At 31.6% G+C, this 21,051-nt stretch overlaps 1 protein-coding gene and 1 long non-coding RNA gene across 3 annotated transcripts; one reads left to right on the top strand and one right to left on the bottom strand.

Moving 5' to 3' along the window:
* Window positions 1-220: 220 nt before the first annotated feature.
* Window positions 221-3,536, bottom strand: LOC143076228 (uncharacterized). 2 transcript variants are annotated; one of them, XR_012978571.1, is made up of 3 exons: window positions 3,411-3,536; window positions 1,786-1,901; window positions 221-769 (listed from the first exon to the last, which is right to left on the bottom strand). It is a non-coding gene; the product is annotated as an uncharacterized LOC143076228 (long non-coding RNA). The 2 variants fall into 2 exon arrangements; XR_012978570.1 differs by lacking the exon at window positions 3,411-3,536 and having other exon boundaries at window positions 1,786-2,227.
* Window positions 3,537-10,668: 7,132 nt separating this feature from the next.
* Window positions 10,669-20,039, top strand: LOC143074101 (uncharacterized). Its single transcript, XM_076249649.1, has 5 exons — window positions 10,669-10,727; window positions 12,877-12,951; window positions 15,317-15,402; window positions 16,794-16,988; window positions 19,930-20,039. The coding sequence occupies exons 2-5, from the start codon at window positions 12,878-12,880 to the stop codon at window positions 20,037-20,039; spliced, it is 465 nt and encodes a 154-aa protein (XP_076105764.1). The 5' UTR covers window positions 10,669-10,727; window position 12,877.
* The last annotated feature ends 1,012 nt before the right edge of the window (window positions 20,040-21,051 follow it).

The raw sequence follows: 21,051 nt of genomic DNA, 5'->3' as shown, positions 1-21,051 counted from the left end.
ACACTTCTAAAAATATCCCAAATGAAGAAAATACCTGAAATTCAATTCAACTAACTATTGCTTTTTTCCTTTGACCAACTAGAGAGAGTATAAAAAAAAGATGTGGTATGATTGCCAATGAGACAACTGTCCACAAGAGACCAAAACCTATCCAACAGTTTAGACTTCTTTTTTCTTACAATGTACATGTAGCTACATGAACCAATAAAAAAAATAATAGTTTGTTTCTGAATTTTTAATTTTTATTCCAAATTTTAGTCTTGTGTTGGTTGTATACATTGTACATGTCATTTCAAATGTTGGTTTTCTGCCCTCTAATCAGCTGGGCAATTTGCACAATTGTTTCTGCATACACGTAGTTGGTATTGGTAATGTTTTCTACTCTAGCTCAGTCAATATAGTACACTGGATATGTAGGATGGCTTGTTTCGAAGCTAAGACATTTTCACATATATGTGGTTAAATTTTCGGAATACGAAGTGCGATTTTTTTTCACACAACAATTTCTTTGAAAATTTAAAACTTTGAATACATTAAAAAACTCCATAGTTTTTACATATTTATACTATGATCCTCTACTTTCCAGATCAACACAAATGGTAAAGCTCAGTCACTTGTTAAAAATGAAACATACATGTTCAATATCACTACAGAGACAATTTTTGTTTACACACAACTTTTGTGTTCCTCATTTGATGGCGCATTAGTTCCTCATTTGAAGGTGCATTAGGAATATTGACCCAGCTGGTCTTGTGTTGGTTTCAGATCTCTGAAAAAAAAATCATAAATTATAAAATACAAAAAAATAAATTGATCCCAACTTATGAATAACAGCAGTTCTTAAAAATTATCCTGTGTTTACACATAATCAATATTTTTTCTATTGCTGGTCCTATAATAAACTGCAGATTCATAATTATGTTATGTTGTTACTGAGATGTTTGTATCTTTGCCAATTATACACATTTTGATGATGTATGTTAGAAATTTAACACAATTTCAACAGTATATAATTATTCATAACTTATGATTAACCTTCGTTCTTATTTAAAAAATAAATTTGTTGTTAAATTGAACATGTGTTAATGAAATTATGTCTGTTCCAGAAAAAACTATGTCCGCCCCTAAGGGACAGCCCTAAGCCCTTTTAAAAAAAAAAATCCCAGCACCGACAGAATTAAAAATTAATAAGAACAACACTTCCTTTGCATTTTGGTATTTCATACACAACCACCCCCAAATAAAATTTAAGAAAAGAGCTTTCCCTGGGGGAGAGGGGACATAATATTTTCTGGAGCAACCAGTGGTTATTCTACAAATAATAATGAGTCCAAATAATTAATAAAGGGATGGTTTCACAATATTGTCATTTTTCAATTAATTTAGATATGCAAAGGATTCTACCTTAATAAATTTAGCATGTACATCGATACAACAAGACCTCATAGCATATGCCAATGAACGCAATCTATAAAATCAACAAATTATAATTTCATAAATAAAATTAATATAAGAAGAATGTGTCCATGAGCCACAAATGATCTTATCAAACTTAATTTAAAGGACATATCTAGAGAACAGTAAAGCAGATGCTCTCCAAATTCAAACTCTGCGTTTTATGATAATAAGCGTTGTGTATTGGTTGCATAACATGTGGTTTAGGCAAACGTTAGATAACAAAATCCAATTTTGAGTTCAATGTACATGTATGTAAGTACAGTACAAGAGTTAAACTATATCACTCAGTTAAGGAGGACAGAAAAAGAGCTGATCAACTGATGTTACCTTTTTAAAATCTTGGTCCAAATTCTTGAGCTGGTGCATGCTTAACTGTTACATGGTTACTGCAATGATTTCCTCAACCTCAGACACATTTGATCTGTGGATTTATATACAAGACTCTGGAAAAAAAATTAAAAATACGTTCAATTATCTTTTATATTCTTCTGTCTGTTTCATATAAAAAAGAAGATGTGGTATGATTGCCAATGAGATAACTCTTTACAAGAGACCAAAATGACACAGAAATTAACATTTATAGGTAACCGTACTGCCTTCAACAATGAGCAAAGCCCATACCGCATAGCCAGCTATGAAAGGCCCGAAATGACAATGTGAAACAATTCAAACGAGAAAATTCACCGCCTTATTTATATAAAAAAAAATGTTAGTCCAACAAATCTTTAAGAGAACAAAGTGACAAATTTAAATGCATTCCAAAATTCATATGTTTTATGATTGATTACAACATGGTTTCTGGTCACATATTTAGTGATTGTACATGTAGCTCGTCATTGATAAACATGCAGATTTCATATTATAAATTGTACAGCAAAAAAGATGTCCCTATGTACTGTTTTAACACCTGTAAACTGGGTTTTACCCTGAAAACAAGAAAATTTTACCCAACTTTCAAGGCTAGATCCTAGTCTAAATCATTATGACACTTTCAAGACTTGGAAGGCTGTTTTTTTATTTTTTTCTGGGACGCCTTCCTACAACGACCTAATCCTATTACGACAACCGTGATGGCTATCTTAATTTTTTTCTGTGACGCCTATATTTTACAACATCTTTATTGGCACAATTGTCTATTTCCATGTCAGACCCAGTGATACAATGATTGATCGTTTGTTGCTCAACATCCAGTGGTAAATATTTCATGCATGTTAGCGACGACCCCCAGTGATATATGCAGCATCATCATTAATAGGCCGGGTTGGTAATATGCCAAGTTTGAAATGTGCGCAGGGGCGGATGCAGAATTTTCGAAAGGGGGGGGGGGTGCTAACCCAGGGCACCCAGGGCAAAGGGGGTATGCAAAACATATGTCCCGATACAAATGCATTGATCGGCAAAAATAAAGGGGGGTGCGCACCCCCGGAACCCCCCCCCCCTGGATCCGCCACTGGTGCGGAGTTTGTAATGGACCCAAATATCTAAAGTGCTGAGATGTTTAGCTTCACATTTTCTGATATTGATAACATGGATAAGACTTTTATGCTTCAATGATTATCAAAAAATAACAGAGCAGACACTTGTAGCCTTAATATATAGGGATAGTAGCTCTTGTCACAGATAGAAAACAAGTACTTGTGGCTGTGCACCCCTCCCCCTTTTTTTTACTTTCTACAGTTTTTACTTATTTTTAATTGCATATATCTTCAGAAACAACACAAGGTAATCAAGAAATTTGATAAATGGATTCAAATAACACACATCATGGCTAAAATATCTTGTATCAGTGCAATATATTGACAGTATAAGAAAAAGTATCATATTTCAACACGATCACGTATAACCGACTTGAAAGAGGCGCCCAACACGGTAACAGCTGTTTTATTTTCATCAATCAAACTTGTTTTTATCATGGAGAACCTATTTGGTGTAATGTGCAATCATTATTTTACCTTTTTCTTTGTTCTGGAATCTGGATCAACAAGCTAAATTTCCACTGCCAATTCCTCACTGTTTTCAAAAATCAAGCGGCAAAAGTGCGCATGCTCAGACTTTTCATAGGATGCAGCGGTAAAACCCGAGTACTGCTGAACGTTACACTAATCAAGTCGTGAAAAACGATTATGAAATCCAAGTGATAAATGATGACAAAATTTTAATGATATAATAAACAATAAATATTCATATAAAATAAATATATTAGAACATTAAAATTGGATTTGTAATATTTTCTTTGACATCTTGATGCAAATTATGTCTGCGGGAAAAAAGGGGGATTTTTTTTTTAAATCGAAAAAATCGTAAATATATTCTAGTGAAGGTGAATGATTGATATATCCAGGAATACTCATTATGACATACCCCAAAAATTCGTCCCATAAAACCAGATTTTTACAATGTATTCACTACGTTCTTATAATGTCGATACGACGTAACATTTTGTTACGTCGGATTATGACAGTTATAAGCACGTTGTCACAACATAATAAAATGTAACGTCCTGACAAGGTACTAAATTTACGTGAATCCGACGTAATTTCATAACGTCGTCTGTACGTCTGCATCCAACGTTGGATTTTTACGTTCCCACAACGTTGGTACGACGTAAACTCACGACATGACGTTCAGACGACCATTAACCGACGTCGGGAGTACGTCGTGTGTTTACTGGGACTACTTTGTGATATGGTCTCTGCAAGTGTTTGCGAATTAAATCGAGGATTCAGAACCTTCTCCATGTAAATATTCTATATCGACCTACATATCTTATTGGCAATTTCTGCTAAATAAGTTATATAATGTGAAGGATGGAATGATTAACTGGTTCCTTTTTGACATTCTGTTTTTATAATCCCCTTCCCCCTTTTCCCATGTACTGTACTTCACATTTCTATACAGCAAAATAAAATTGCATTTATATTACACAAGTTTTGAATTAAATAAAATTGAGAATGGAAATGGAGTGTCAAAGGGACAACAACCCGACATTAGAACAGACAAGAGCCGAAGGCTATCAATAGGCCTTCAATGCAGCGAGAAATTCCCGCACCCGGAGGAGTATGTCAGCTGGGCCTTCAGAAATATGTTTTTAGTTCAGTGATAATAGACGTCAAACTTATCTCCGAATTATACCCAAGAAACAAAAATTGAAAATCATACAAGACTAACAAAGGCCAGAGGCTCCTGACTTAGGACAAGCGTAAAAATGCGGCGGGGTTAAACATGTTTTTTGAGATCTCAATCCTCCCCTATACCTCTAGCCAATGTAGAAAGACAAATGCACAACAATACGCATAGTAACTTAGTTTGAGAGAAGTCCGAGTCAGATATCAGAGTAGATATCAAAGGAAACTAAACAAGAATAAATATGTTTAATTCCAATGCAAAGACCCTATAAGTGAATCAATGTTAAAGCCAAAATATGCAATATTCAATGACCTGACTACAGTATCGTTACAATACCCTTCTTAATAAGTCTGTTTAAAGGTTTTGTTAGCTTTTGAGGTGAATACTGACACTTTTGTGCTTTGTAAAGAATATTACCATTAAAAATTAGATGTGAAATACCTGAGTGGATAAGATGTCTTCATTTTGAGTTAAATTAACGAATGGTGTCCTTGTACCGATGATAAAATTTAGTAAATGTTTTGATTAGTTTGTGATAACGGAAACCCTGGTGTAATATTTCTTCAGTAATACATGAATTTCTATCGCTAAAATATAGTACGTTGTTACATACACGAGCGAATCGTACGAGTTTTGATATGTAAACACCATAAGATGGTGACAAGGGAACGTCACCATCTAAAAATGGATTATTAACGGTAGGAAATGAAAAATCATCTCTTTTATCATACATTTTTTTTAAGCTTCCCCTTAATGATATAGATATCAAGATCGAGGAAAAGACTGTGGTCATTGTTAGTATCAGCTTTATTATAAGTTAGTTCAACAAGATAAAGTCGTCATTATTGAGAGCCAATATATCATCCAAATAACTAAAAGTATTGTTAAACGTTTGTATCAAATGTTGTTTCGATGGGTCTTTGCTGATTTTAGTAAATCATAACAATCATACAAAAACAGGTCCTCAATAAGTGGTGCATAGTTAGTCCCTATTGGAATTCCGATAACTTGACGATATATGGAATGTCCAAAGCGAAAAAAAATGTTATCTTTTTAAAAATTTAAGGGCAGATATAGTATCAAAGCATTGTCCAATTGACATGATATTTCTTTTGTTTTTTGCTACAAAATGACCTACAAGAGTTTGAACATAAATATTCGCATTCTGACTTTTTAAATGCCAATTTATTTAGATTTTTTCTCAAAAATGATATGAGGCAAAGTGTTATATAGGGTAGAAAAATCAAAACTGTGAACAGATTCAAAATCACCAAAATATTGATCAGTTTAATATAATAGTATTTAACATTCAATATCACTCTGGCTTCCACAAGTTGTCTACATTAAAGAACAATCTTACATCTCGTTTTTCATTTTAGACACTTTTTTTTTGAGAAAATGTGAAATATATTATATGCTTTTTGGGTCTTAAACAGGATATGTTTTGCTTAGATTTTAAATGCCCTGAGCCAAAGAGGATACTCGTCCTAAGCCGGGAATGTCGAATTATTTACTCTGTATAAAACCTGATTAACAAATGAATTATAGAATACTCTGCCTTTATGTTTTTCCTAATACAAGATATATGTTAAAAAATCACCATGCAGAATATAGATCTTCTACATACGCACAGGATTTTGTATTTTTGTGTAAAAATAATTCTACTGAGTATTCAACAATTTTAAATTATAATTCAAGACAGTAATTAAGTATTTGATGTTTAAATCGATTGATTTTGAATGATTATCTTATTGACGGATACACGTTATTTTTCCCCTCTATAAGCCTCGGATGTTCTTTAAGTATTCTGTATAGATTGAGACTACGTCAGATAGTAAGGTTCATTATAATGACGTTGTTGAGGTTCCAATCGGAGTTAAAAACGTCATGCATACCCCAGCAATTTCCTGAATATATACAGACATCTCTGTATTATTATCCAATCACTAAACTCGACAAATAGGTAATCTTTAATATCCTTCAGCAAATTGTTAACAATTCAAAGACTGGATAAGTTATAATGATATACACCTGAACAGATATGGTTAGTTGAATGCTGCTTCTAACAAGTTCCCCTTCTACTTCATTCTTTTTCTTTTTGCTGGTTTACACTCAACTGTTTATCGTTTGCCCAACCTCTCGTAACAATGTAGTTTTTTTTATTACAGCAAATATAAATGTATCGATCGATTTCATTGGCCAATAACTTAAAGACAACAATCATAGTATTGATTTAATTTTATTAATGAACTCATAGGACTACAAAATAGATACCATAACTACTCACTGTTACAATAAAACAAAAACAGCATCTTAACATTGAAATATCCGGTATGTTTATAAAATCCATTGTTTCAGTTTGGTTTATTTCCTGAATTGCTTTAATCACGGATAATTTAAGGTTTGTCTAACAAGTGCCTTTCTTGATTTATGACAGTTTAAAATTTTGAAAAAATACATTTCAACGAGATTCTGATCCGGTGAGTATACCTGACGATAACTATCGAAGTAAACCAAATATGTAAACAAATCAATGTAAGACATTTCTTTAAGAATGGCATGAAGCAAAACCCTTATCGTATAGTTTGTAGACCGAAAATTACTATAACCACCAGGGCCTATAAATCTTCTGCAATATTGTGTATTTTATTCAATTCTCAACCTGGGCATACTATTCATTTACCATGCCTTTATCCTGCTCTCCCTGCCCTCACTGGTGGAATTTGAAATGTTCATGATTGTCAATGACAAAACTATCCAAAGACAAAAAAATGTGAACAAAAGCACGGTTTTCAATTGTTGGCAAAGGCCTGAGCATTATTTGCCACTGTGTGATGAAGTACGAAAAAATAACAGCAACTGCCATATATGGTGCTCTGTTCACTCGGACCAAAGCAATACTCACAAATAGTACAGTCATGCATCAAACAAGGACCAAACAAATACATTGCCAGTGACACTAGCTATAATGTCGTGATAAAGCATTTTCAACATATTTACAACAAAAAAAATATATAAGCGCTTGGTATTTGGTACATATACGTACTTAGTGTTATACATGTATGTCCTTAGCATTTTACACAAAGTCTAATGTTTATTTTTTTGAGTTGATTTTGTATTTTTCTCAGGTTTAGTAATATCATTAGTTTAGTTTAAACATATTTGTTTATAGTGGATTGGGAAACAAGTTCTTACAACTGAAATTATTCCTTTCCACTTTGCGGGTTTAAATTGACATTAAAGTTTAGCATTTCTCTTACCCGATGAAATTCAACACAAAAACACGAAGTGAAATGTACTAAACCGACATACATAACGCACACACAACTTGTTTTAAAGTCAACTTAGCTGGACACATTTTTCCAACAGTCTAAAGATGATCATCTTAGTTCTATAAATTTGGAAAAGGAGATGTTACATCGAGAACTAGACCATAAGTGTTTTACACAGTTTTTACTGTATACATAATTTGTTTTTTATTTTAATTGTTTCTCTCAAATTTTCCGACAACTGTTATTCATTTGGACGGTGTTTAGATTGACATAGTGTATAGAAAAATATCTTAAGTCGAATGGAGAATTTTAGAGGTTTAACTAGCTAATAAAATCAGGTATGATGCCGCTCAAAGTCAGGAATATGACTTGATCCTACCCTGAATATGCACGGCATCTAGTTAACTTTTTTCACCGTTACGCCGTGAAAAGAAAATTAAGAACTTTTATCGAATAAAAAACGAAAGACTTGAATAGTATTTATACAGTTTACACATCATTACTAGAACTGCCAGGAAACAACAGCAACAGAATGCATCGATTCTTATTGTTTTGCATCAAAAAGAGAATACAGGTTTTGAAGTGTTTGTTTCAATTATAATTTTTCAACACAACGACATCGACGTAGCGTTTGTTCATGGCCATGGTTTACGATACATGTGGATTTACTTGGGAGGAATATTTTAACATCCATTATTATGTATATCTCTGAGTCTGCGTATAGATTTATCGATAAATTTACAACTATGTTGTTTACAAAGCAACACATTCGCGTCATATCATAATTTCTAATATTATCTGTAAAAAGATAGCAAGATAAGCTGTACGACACTCCCTAGAAATGTGACATCAACATATCTCTGATTTATAAACAAATTACACGTTAAGTTTCTTTTAAATTCATTATAAGGAAAAATGTATTACACAGTATAATACTGCAGTGCTTGCTGTGCCATTCTCTGAGAAATAGTGTCATTAAGAAGTGTGTAAACAATGACCCATATACCACTTGTGGCGTGAATTATATACAAGGTATTACTAACAGTTAAATTTCCAGTCAAGATAATTACTGATTGCATTTTGTGGTACACTTAAAAAGATAAAAGATTACATTGATTCTAAGGTAAATTTTTTGTTAATGTTTTGACAGAACTTATGCATTTAAAATGTTATTGAGATATTTATAAGAAAAGAAGAGATTATATTAAACTAAATTGAAATAGTGCATTGTAAGTAAACACATGTACCTAAAGTTAAAGAATTTTGAAATAGTTAAATATGTCAGTGACAATAGTACATGTTGATAGACATTTGATTATGAAATATTGGTTTAAAATATAATATATGATAACAACTAACAAAAAGGGGGAACGACATAAAACCATAAAAATCAAATGTTAGAACAAAAGAACAAAATATTTTTTTGAATCAAGTTTAAAAACTGCACCCTGTGATTTCTTTTGTTTTGAAAAGATTTTTGTTAATGCGTGAAATAGTAATCGATTGTTTCTTCTCTAATATTTAACCTTCAAAAACGCAGTAGAATATTTTCCAACGTGTTTATACAGATCAACAATTTCTTTTTTGGGTTGATTTTTACAAATCTATATCATATCAGGATAAAGGACAAGTGATAGGAAAAGTGAATTTTCGATTTGCCAGCTGTTTGTGTTGTTTGTCATTTTCTTAATTCATGTAAAGTTGACATCTTCATGGAACTTTAATTGTCTGTTTAGCAATATAATCAAGGGAAGTTTAATTATCTTGTGACTTTTTTTTTCTAAATAGATATCAAATGTGATTTTTTTTTTGTACCAATTTCTTTTTTTTTTTACTTTTTACCAATTTACCCAAATTTCACAGGAAATAATGTTACTACTGACTTTTCAGATAATAGTCCAATATATTTGATAAAATGACAAAAATATGTTCAGGATATTTATCAGATGTTCTTCGGATGAGTTAAAATATAAATATATTGATACATTCTTTAGAAATGCCCTTTTTTTCTGAATTTTGATACTCAAGCTAGTATTAAACATGTCAAAAAGCGCCTCCCGTTTTTGAAAGTATAAATAGATTCACATCTTTTGTTCTTAGGTTTTTTTTAATCGTTCGGTGGCTATCTCGTGAAAAATGCATGAAGTCTTTAAGTTTCTTACATAATAGGTACTGGCTTTATGCTTCTGTTATTTCAAACACAGTTTTTAAGATATAAACATGTATTCATTAATCTGAGCATAGAACAAACACTTTGCTTCGTGATCTTTCAATGCAAAAGGAAGAAAATTTCATATGATTTGTCAATTTTGTGTATCTGTGGGAATGTGAATTGTATGACATTAGTAACGAATTTTTCTGTAAACTAAGTGTATACATATGAAGTGGTCCATTATGCAATACAACCCATTCAGTTGATTTGTCAATTGCCCAGATAAATGTTTTGGTGTTTCATGTAAACAAACATGTTTAATGCAGAAATCTTTAGATTGCAAATTAATACATATTCGTTTAAAGCCGTGCACCCGACCTATTAAATGTCAAAATGTAGGTCAGGAAAAAGGTAAAAATAAACCAAAACAAAATATTGAAAATCATAGAAAGTTAATAAAGAACATTCATTTAATTATAAAATCTTATAATTAGGTTAACCTGTTATAAAGATATGTTTTTCCCTCGAATCTTTTATACAAACTCACATCAAATCTTAAGAACAGTCAACCTATTTGTTTCAATTTTTTAGATGTGTTATCTACCCTTCTTTATATTCTATTTATAGTACATTATCATAGTATATTTGTACGTCAGAGTAGTACATTAGTCGGGTAGCCATTTTCGTTTCATATTCTGAGACAGAGAACGAAAGTAAAAGTAAGTATTTTGACAATGATATTTGATCGATGTTGAATACACTCGAATCTAGACAGTAGGCTGTAAGCAAACATGCTTACTCATTAGAGACATATAAGGCACTTGATTGAATATTAAAAATAAACTAATTTTAGTAAAACAAATAAAATTTAGTATAAAAACAATCTATTTTCAAATGTGGTTTATTGACTTCTTTTGACTTTGTTTTCACTGGATATTTATTTATCTTCTGACATTTTCCAGACATTTAAGTCTGTGTTTAGAAATATGAAAACCATAAATGCAGAACTGTAGATTTTGGAAGTTAACAATAATTTGTTATAGAAATAAGACCTGCGGTTTAATATTTTAGTTGACATTAGTCCAATCTCAAGTTTTCAATATGCTCAGTTTTATGAAGCAAAAAGTAAAAGAACAAAAATACCGAACTCCGAGAAGTCTTCAAAAATGAAAGTCCTTATTCAAATGGCAAAAATCAAAGACGCAAACACATATAACGAATTAAAAGTAACTGTTAATTTAAATTTTAAACTTGTTGCCTTTTATTAGCTATTATTCGTGTGTTTCTTTGTCAATTACGTTCTCCTATTTATTTATATTGTAGTCCTGTAATGTTGTGTTGTCACTTTAATGTTATATTTCACATGGTCATAAAAGAGGGAGGTTTGGCATGCCACAAAACCAGGTTCAACCAACCATTTTTTCCTTTAAAAATGTCCTGTACGAAGTCAGGAATATGGCCATTGCTTTATTATAGTTCGTTTCTGTGTGTGTTACATTTTAACGTTGTGTTTCCGTTGTGCTGTTTGTTTTCTCTTATTTTTGAGTGTGATTTCACATTACTATAAGACGTCACGGAACTTATCTATCCCAAATTCATGTATTTGGTTTTGATGTTATATTTATTATTCTCATAGGATTGTGTCTAATGCTTAGTTCGTTTCTGTGTGTGTTACATTTCAATGTTGTGTCGTTTTCTCCTCTTATATTTAATGCGTGTCCCTCAGTTTTAGTTTGTTACCCCGATTTTGTTTTTTGTCCATAGTATATATGAGTTTTGAACAGCGGTATACTACTGTTGCCTTAATTTATATTCCTGATTTGGTACAGGATTTTTCGTATAAAATGTATATCAAGTTATTATGCATTGTGTTCAATCATTATTTGTGCGGAAAAACTTACAAAAGAGATAACCTGATAGCTGCCTGTTGTTACCCGAAGTCCAGTGTCAAACATTAATGTATGTTTGCAAATTTGTGTTATTGTGCTATGGTAAATGTTTTGCATTCTTGTCTTTCATTTTGCTAATGTAATCTGTCTATATTCCTTTATGTATTTCTAAATATTAAATTATTTCCTGCATAGTTAAACAAAATTGTACGACAAATTCGATGATTTTATTTTCCCAATGTCGAACTTTCCATTGTTATGTAGCAATGTTCCAGCAGCGCCTGCATTCATTAGGGGTATATATCTCACAGTTGATAGATATTCTAGACTTATTCCTGGGTTCGTACTAACGTGAGCTACAAAACGGCTGCCGCATATGGAGCAGGATATTTTCCCTTTCCAAGCATCTGAAAACCCCCTAATATTTTGCTGGGTTCGTGTTGCTCAGTCTCTAGTTTTCTATGTTGTTTTTCCTGTACTATTGTTAATCAGTTGGTCTTTTTTTCTTTTCGAGCCATGGCGTTGACAGTTTTTTTAGACTTATGAGTTAAAATGTCCCTCTGGTATCTTTCGCTTCTCTTTTAGATAAATGACCGTCAATGTAGTAGTTAGATCTGTAAAGTTATCCAAACTTTAAATTGATGTTACCACATGAGAGATAGTTAAAGTTAGATAGAAAAAAGCAGTATATTGGCCCTTGTGAGGGTAAACTACGTAACCCATTAACAGCTGCCTAATTGGTTTCGTTGTATTCAAAGAGCGTGATCCTTTTTATCTTATCTGATTAGTCACTTGTCTTATGTTTTACCCTGTCCATTTTGATATCATTAGCGATCAAGTAATCAATATTGTGTTTTATTTATTCTTTTCAACATGTGTGGTAGTTTTTTTATTTAACAAAATCTTGACATTGCGTTTGAATCATGAATTATTACATTAAGATTGATTAGAAAAAATAAATAATGATTTATTTTTTAAGAATGGTGAAAGTAGTAGAAAAATCACTTTCGGAACATGGCGACATCATGCCACTAGATGTAGACTCTTTAAGAAGGTAATATAAACTAAAAGTATAACGTAATAAAATAAACTGTGCTACACATACAGTAATATTATTCTAAAAGATGTATATTACAATACATAGATATAAGAAGATGTGGTATGAGCGCCTATTAAATAACTCTATTCGTAAAAGTAAACCATTATAGGTCAAAGTACGAAATTCAAAACGAATCCTTAGCTAACACGAAACAACAAGCTACAAAGGACCAGTAAAATGACTATCATAAGTGTAAAACCATTTAAACAGGAGAACCATTGGTCTAATCTGCATAAAAAAAATTGGTGACGAGAAACACCTATAAACCACATCAATTAAAGACGATCACTGAACATCAGGTTCTTGACATAAGACAGGTGCAAACAAAAGCAGCAGGTTAGAACGTTGTATCTGGCACCAACCTTCACCTTAACCTGAGTCATTGGTGTAACAATACGACATAAAAGAACACACTATAAAGGAGTTATGGAAAAAGGGTTGGCTTTCTTTTTTTTTTTTTTTTTATCGAAGCGTCACTGATGATTATCTCTAATTACTATTATCTTGTGGTTGCGTTCTATTGTATTGTTTATTTGAGTGTTTCTCTGTACTGTATGTTCTTCCATTTATTTGTATTATAGTTCTGTCATGTAATCTTGTCATTTCAATGTTATATTTAACATTGCCATAGAAGCGGGAGGTTTGGGCTAGCCACAAAACCAGGTTCAACCTACCATTTTTTTCATAAAATTTCTTGTACCAAGTCGGCCCAGTAAGACCCCTTTTTGGCCCCAGAATATAGCAGTTTTAAAAAATCGTTAAAATGTAAACTTTTAGTTCTTAATTGGACAGTAAAATGCATCTGCTACATAAATATGGGCTGTTTTTGACACTAAAATGCACGTATATCGGCTTCTAGCACCATTACGTCATGCAAAATTATTGAAATCTTCACAATTTTTACCATTTTAGTTAAATTTTAGACGGTTTTCTTGTAAAACGAAAGTGGCCGCATTCGTGTTCATCCTTAATATTAAAATGTAAGTGGTATTTTATGATAATACGTAACATATATAAAGGTTGAGGATGAACACGGATGCGGCCACTTTCATTTTTGACAAAAACCATCTGAAAAGTGACATTTTTCGGCATATTTGGTAGATTTTTCATATTTGAGCTTGAATCGGAGCGTTTTTAATGATTAAATCAGTTAAAATCGTTCACATAAACTAATTGATTCAAATGAAATAGACACTAAAGTGTTTAAAAAGTGGTCAAAATCTTTCGTTAGATGAACCTGAAATTTGAGGCCGAAATCCGTCCTTACCGGACCTATTCCTTTAATTTATGGTGTCTATTACATGTTTTCTAATTCGTATTTCTAATACGTTTTCCTTTTTATTTGTATTGTAGTCCTGTAATATTATGTTGTCATTTCTATGTTATATTTAACATTGCCATTAAAGTGCGAGGTTTGGCATGCCACAAAACCAGGTTCAATCCACCATTTTTTCCTTTAAAAATGTCCTGTACCAAGTCAGGAATATGGCCATTGTTATATTATAGTTCGTTTCTTTGTGTGTTACAATTTAACGTTGCGTCGTTTGTTTTCTCTTATTTTTGAGTGTAAATTGACATTGCGATAAGACGTGTCACGGTATTTGTCTATCCCAAATTCATGTATTTGGTTTTGATGTTATATTTGTTATTCTCGTGGGATTTTGTCTGATGCTTGGTCCGTTTCTGTGTGTGTTAGTTACATTGTAGTGTTGTGTCGTTGTTCTCCTCTTATATTTATGCGTTTCCCTCAGTTTTAGTTTGTTACCCCGATTTTGTTTTTTGTCCATGGATTAATGAGTTTGAACAGCGGTATACTACTGTTGCCTTTATTCATGAAGTATAAAACAAACAAACAATATTATAGTTTTTCAATGTAATCATTACTGTTTAAAACACTATTGTATATTTTCTTTTTTATGCATCTGTAAGAATTTGAATCGTTTATACCATTAATCAAAATGATTGAATTTCATCTGAAAAAAAATGTGAAAAGAAATATTATCTACAGAACTTTTGTTTGTGTTAACAATATCCGTCATATTCATTTTAGAATTGCATGAATTGTAACAATAATAACTAAAGTTTTGATTAACCTAGTTTCAAATCATCTCTATGCATTCATAAATTTTGGTTTAATTCTCGAAAATATGCCATAATGTTGTAAAAACATAAAAAAAAACGTGTATGAAGCTATGAAACAACACATGTTCGTAAACTTTAATGGCCATTTAGAAAAAAATAAATAAATTCAAGTTATACTTGCCAAACATTTTTTAAACTATTAATTTCTTTAAAATAAATAAAAAACTCGCTTTTTCAGTAAAGAAAATAGCAACATTATAATATATCCAGATACATCAAGCGATAATGAAATATCTCAGTCGAGCGAATTCATGGATTTGAAATGTAAGTATTTTTTTTTTTAAATAGAGGATATTTTTTTTTATGTTAAAACTTATGATTATCTGCTATTTGACACAACTCACCTAAAAACTACACACTAGTAGCCATGCGACTCGGTATTCAGTAAAAAAAAAATGAGTAAAAAAGAGAATAAAAACAAAACAAAAATTACATGAAAGGTTAGGTCAAAAATGTCAAAGGGAACTTTTGTCTAAAGCCATTCAATCGTGCATTTAGTACAGCTTCATTGATAAGACCATGAAATTAAGACAAACCGTAAATAGTGGATGCACAGAAACGCAAATGATACTAAACTGACGCATATTTTACCAGCAGCCATGCATACTCATTGGTAGCAAAGAATATGAATCCGATTTTCATGCGCAAGGTACATGAATGTGCTTCCAGGATAAAAGAGGGACGAAAGATACCAAAAGGGACAGTCAAACTCATAAATCTAAAACAAACTGACAACGCCATGGCTAAAAATAAAAAAGACAAACAGAAAAACAGTAGTACACACGACACAACATAGAAAACTAAAGAATAAACAACACGAACCCCACCAAAAACTAGGGGTGATCTCAGGTGCTCCGGAAGGGTAAGCAGATCCTGCTCCACATGTGGCACCCGTCGTGTTGCTTAAGTGATTACAAATCCGGTAAATAGTCTAATTCGGTAGGTCATATTCATGAAAGGGAAGGGGATTGTAGTTACGACGTAAGGAACATATCCGATATCACTTGTGAAACGGTTATTCCATAACGGTCAACCAACTCGTGATGGCGTCCGTAGAATTTACGAAGGGATGATTTCAACTTCACCATTTGGAACTCTTGGTTTAATAGCTTCCTTGTGAGCAGCAAACCTCTATCAAGAAAATCATGATAGGAAATGCAAGCACGGGAATATCGTATCAATTGGGAGATATATACCCCGTATGCAGGTGCTGCTGGAATGTTGCTACTTAGAAATGGAAAGTTCACAATTGGAAAGCTGAAATCATCTCTTTTGTCGTAAAGTTTTGTTTTCAACCGACCCTCATTGTCAATTTCTAGATGTAAGTCAAGATATGAAGCCGACTTAACTGTATCTGTAGTATCTTTATCTCTAGTTCGATTGGATAGATGAGTTCCACATAGTCACCAAATTTTGAATTGTTTAGTGAAAGAACATCATCTATATAGCGGAAAGTAGAGTTAAATGATATTGCTAACTTCTTATCTTTCTTCCTAAGAAGTTCCTGCATGAAGTCAGCCTCATAATAATAAAGAAACAAGTCGGCGAGTAGAGGGGCACAATAACTTCATCAGGTACACTAAGAGCTTTTTTGTAAACAAAATTCATGGTCCCAAATTGAAAAGAATTGAGATATCAAAAATTCTGTACTTCAGATGTAAAGAAATTTGCAGATAAAACAAATGAACAACGGAATATCACCGAAAATCCAGTTAAAATCAAAATTGATGTAATTCGACAAGAAAGAAAAATTGAAGTACGCAAAGAAATTGAGAAAAGTAATGACAGTATAACAGATCAATTCAAACCGAACAACGACAAGATAATACCGGACAAGAAGCAGAATATAGGTAAACTAATTGAGTAAATAGCGAGTGCAAGGTACCAGTCATAGCCCGATTGAATTTATTTGTCTGTGGTATTTTCCTCAAGGTTTTAGTCTACCCTATTTTTAAGTTTACATGTATACACCATAAAAACTGAAATGTTAAGAAATAGATCGGAAAAAAAAAATACAAACAGATTTACTCGAAATCAAAATTGAAAAAGGAATGTAACAAGTTTGAAAACTTCTCTTTTTAATTTTTTTAAAGAAAATCATGAACACTTGAGTATTAAGCAAAAAATGAATAAACACAGGTATGATGGACAAATTTGTGATTTATTCTTCGACAATTGCTATTAAAATATCAATAAGATAAAGTATCAATAGATATAGTTCTTTTCTTAATCTTTGTAATTTTTCAAAATAACACATGTTAACTTTAAATTGTGCAAATCTTACAAGATATATTTGTTATGATAATAATGTTTATTTACTAAGTATTGATAATTGAATTAAACATTGCCTCTTGTGGGAAATCGTCTTCGATTATTAAGTTTTACTTCCGATGTGAAAAAATGTATTCTCTCTTTTTGCAAGTTGAGACGCTTTCTTAGATTGAGACTATTATAAGGTATTTCATACACTAAAGTATGCAAGCTTGTGTATCGTTTTCAATTATCGGGGATGCTTTGCATTTTTTTAAGAACTTGCAATTTTTTAGGTGCTTTGTATTTTTGTTAAAGAGTTTGCACATTTCCTTTTTGGGTTAATTGTATTGTTTTCGAACTAAATGTATATAAGAGTACGAAATACATGTATATAAGAGTATAAATGGAATTTAAAACTTATGATTACGTTAATACATATTTGAACATGAACATCATAATCATCATTCGAATATGGTTTATGGTGTATTTCCTTTATACCGACTAATCATGAGTCACCCATTCCGTCAGTGTGAGTATAGCCCTTTAAAGTATATGCAAGGATCAATTTAGAATTTGTAAAATCTCACATTTGTCGTCAACGAGTTATGTTACACATAAATGCATCAAATAGACTAATGTTACACTTAGACGAAGTAATTGAAGTATGATTTAACCTAGCTATTTTTATTTCAGAATATTACCATTTAGGTCACATAAATAAGTTCTAGTTTAGATTTAATATTTTTTGGATACTTGGTTCATGAATCATTCTCGTGATAACGCACAGTATAGAATCGACAAATTTGATGTTTCCAGTCAATATTTTGTATTTAAAAAAAAATAATATGCAGATGTTTGATATAGGTTTGCGATCAATTTGAAGGATACGACTAAAAGAATGCTTTGATGGGGCATAGTTAACTTTTCAAATATTTTGAAAATGATAACAAGGGATATGTACATATTGAATACAGGTTGGTGTTCAATAATTTCGATACGAATAAACGAGATGTACTAATTGTGAAAGAGGTAAATAGGAAATAGGAAATATTTTTGATAGTTCTAAGAAAATGTACCAAAGACGTATATACTATTTTGAAAGTTTTGTAAATGAAGTGTCTGTTAGGAAAGTAGTTATATTCATTATCTGAGTAAAATTGTAAGATAAGAAGCTGTGATATGCATATATATTAAAGTTGTGTAAATAATTCGATGTGTAGGCAATGTGTCCTCTTATTTTAACTATCCTTTAATTTTATCTACTTTTTCTGAACTCTAAGTGTATTGCTTTTAAAACATGTTATACCATTACGAGTGAGTATGTGTATATACACATAACTTCATGAACTTTAAACTTTCTTTTTTAATATGTCCTGTACCTAGTTAGGAATATGGCAGTTGTTATCTGATAGTCTGTTTCTATGTAAGTTTGTTTTTGTAGCAGTCCAGTTTACTTTCATTCCGCTATTTAACTTTTTATGGTTGATTTTTTTTTCTTGGTTTTGGTTTGTGACCTATATTTGTTTTTCGTTTACTCGATTTATGACTATTGAACAGCGGTATACTTCTGTTGCCTTTATTTACAAAGTTATACAAATTATTTGTCTTAACATAACATATTTTTTATATCTTTCTTTGTTATTACGTGCTACTGAATCATTTATATAAGAAAACATTCCAAAGATAACTACGCGTGTAGGTAAAATACAAGGTATCAATTGAGGTAAAACCTAAAAAAATAAATATTGTAAAAAATATATAATATGGTGATGGCCAACCATTTGTTTATTACGGTATTCTTCAACATACAAATATTCAAATGTCAGAATAAAGTATGCAAATGTGTGAGCTTCAACAAGAGTTTTATTACTACAACATGTCAAAGAACAGATAAAGCAGATTGCACTGATATTTTTTTAGAAATCACACTTACTCTACATTTCGTCTGTATGCACAAGGCTAATCAACACGTGGTGATAGTGGCATGCACACCAGTAGTTGAATGTTTGGTGATGAGAATATTAGTTCAAATATTATAATGATTATAGTGCGATAGTACAATGGTACAATGCATTTGTTATTCACATGACTTCTATCTCTCATATAAACGCAAATTTGTTTAAAGTTATTTCCTAGAAATTGAGTTTTAATCAACCTATTGTTATCAAATGATAATTAAATTGTACGTTTAATGAACACTGTTGTAATTTTACCAGACAATAAAGCGACAGCACTTTTATGCTGCAGATATGTACATGATCAACGACTTTACAACTATATAAAATGACTAAAAGAAGCAATCAATGCTTATAAGTACATTTTGATGCTCTTGACTTTAACTAAATACCAGTTAAATAAAGATATTTTTTGTTCAGTATGCAGTTTCCTTGTTCTTACGTTGTCACGCAGAGCAATTGGTGTTATATATGTTACATTTTAACTAGAAACAACGCATTATTTTGAAGTGCCTTTTGATAAATAATGTATAAAATATTTTCAATTATTGAAATTATGAAAAAATGTTATTATCAATTTTAGATGTTCAGCAAACTTCTAAAATCGGAGGTATTCCAACAAAGAAACGTCGACGTCGGAAAAAGAAACAAAAAAATGTCGTTCCACACTCAGATAGAAAAGAAGGTAATTAATTAACTAAAACATTTTAAAACTGTAAGAATTATTACCATGGAAATCTGACTTGTCATACCTCCGTAAAATAGCTTAAGCGTAATACAGTTTATTAAAAGAAATATCTAATACATTAAGCTGAGTGTTTTTATCTTTACGAATCACAAAACTTCAGTTGTATTTGAAAATACATTTGTAAGAACAAAACATTAATGATAAAAAGCGACAATGATTTATTTCCAGATGTTTGACCATTCTTTTTGCGTTAACTTAATTTTGTTGTATTTTATCGGTTTCTGTATCTAATAAGTAAGTTACAGTACGCCTCGTTTTTTTTGCATGTAATGCAGTTTATATCAATCAGCTTGAATTGAGGCATTTCTTATTTTCGAGAAATTCATCACATATATAATAAAAATCAACAGTTAAGGTCTGTAACTGGATATTAGTTTAATCCTCAATCCGATCAGTTCCATTACAGTTCTGTAAAATACAATTTATATAATGAATTATACTTACACATTGTTATAAGCTGATCTCTTTCAGAGGCGATAAAGCAGACCAAAAAGTTCAGCGTGTCTACGGGAAAACGACAGAAGTAAGCATAATATAGTTAAAGTTTTCTTATAACTACAATCGACATGAGGTATACAGATAAATATATAGATGAGAGACACCGAAATGGTTATAAAGCTTTTGTGTACTGATTTACGGAAACTACCATGATGTATTGGAATAATGATTATACGTGTTTACAAGATTAATTAGGAGTAAAGGGACACACAAACATAAAATTCAGAAGCCGAGAGGTCTTTGATAAATTGTTGTTTCCTTCACGCAGTGGCGTTTGGCTCATACATGTACATGACGAGAACATTTAAAAATCAATAAAATGGGTAGTTACCGTATCACGTTCGACCAGGATGGAGGGCAAAAAATTGGAATGCACTTGGAAATATTGGTATATTGGAAAGGGACAGAAATTTGACTTTACAACATACAGGCGACACTAACTAAATGTTGCATGCTACT

Source organism: Mytilus galloprovincialis, chromosome 5 (genome assembly GCF_965363235.1).
Source record: "Mytilus galloprovincialis chromosome 5, xbMytGall1.hap1.1, whole genome shotgun sequence".
Classification (NCBI taxonomy): Eukaryota; Metazoa; Mollusca; class Bivalvia; order Mytilida; family Mytilidae; genus Mytilus; species Mytilus galloprovincialis.
The sequence above is the reverse complement of the archived record's forward strand: the minus strand, read 5'-3'. Positions and strand labels throughout refer to the sequence as shown.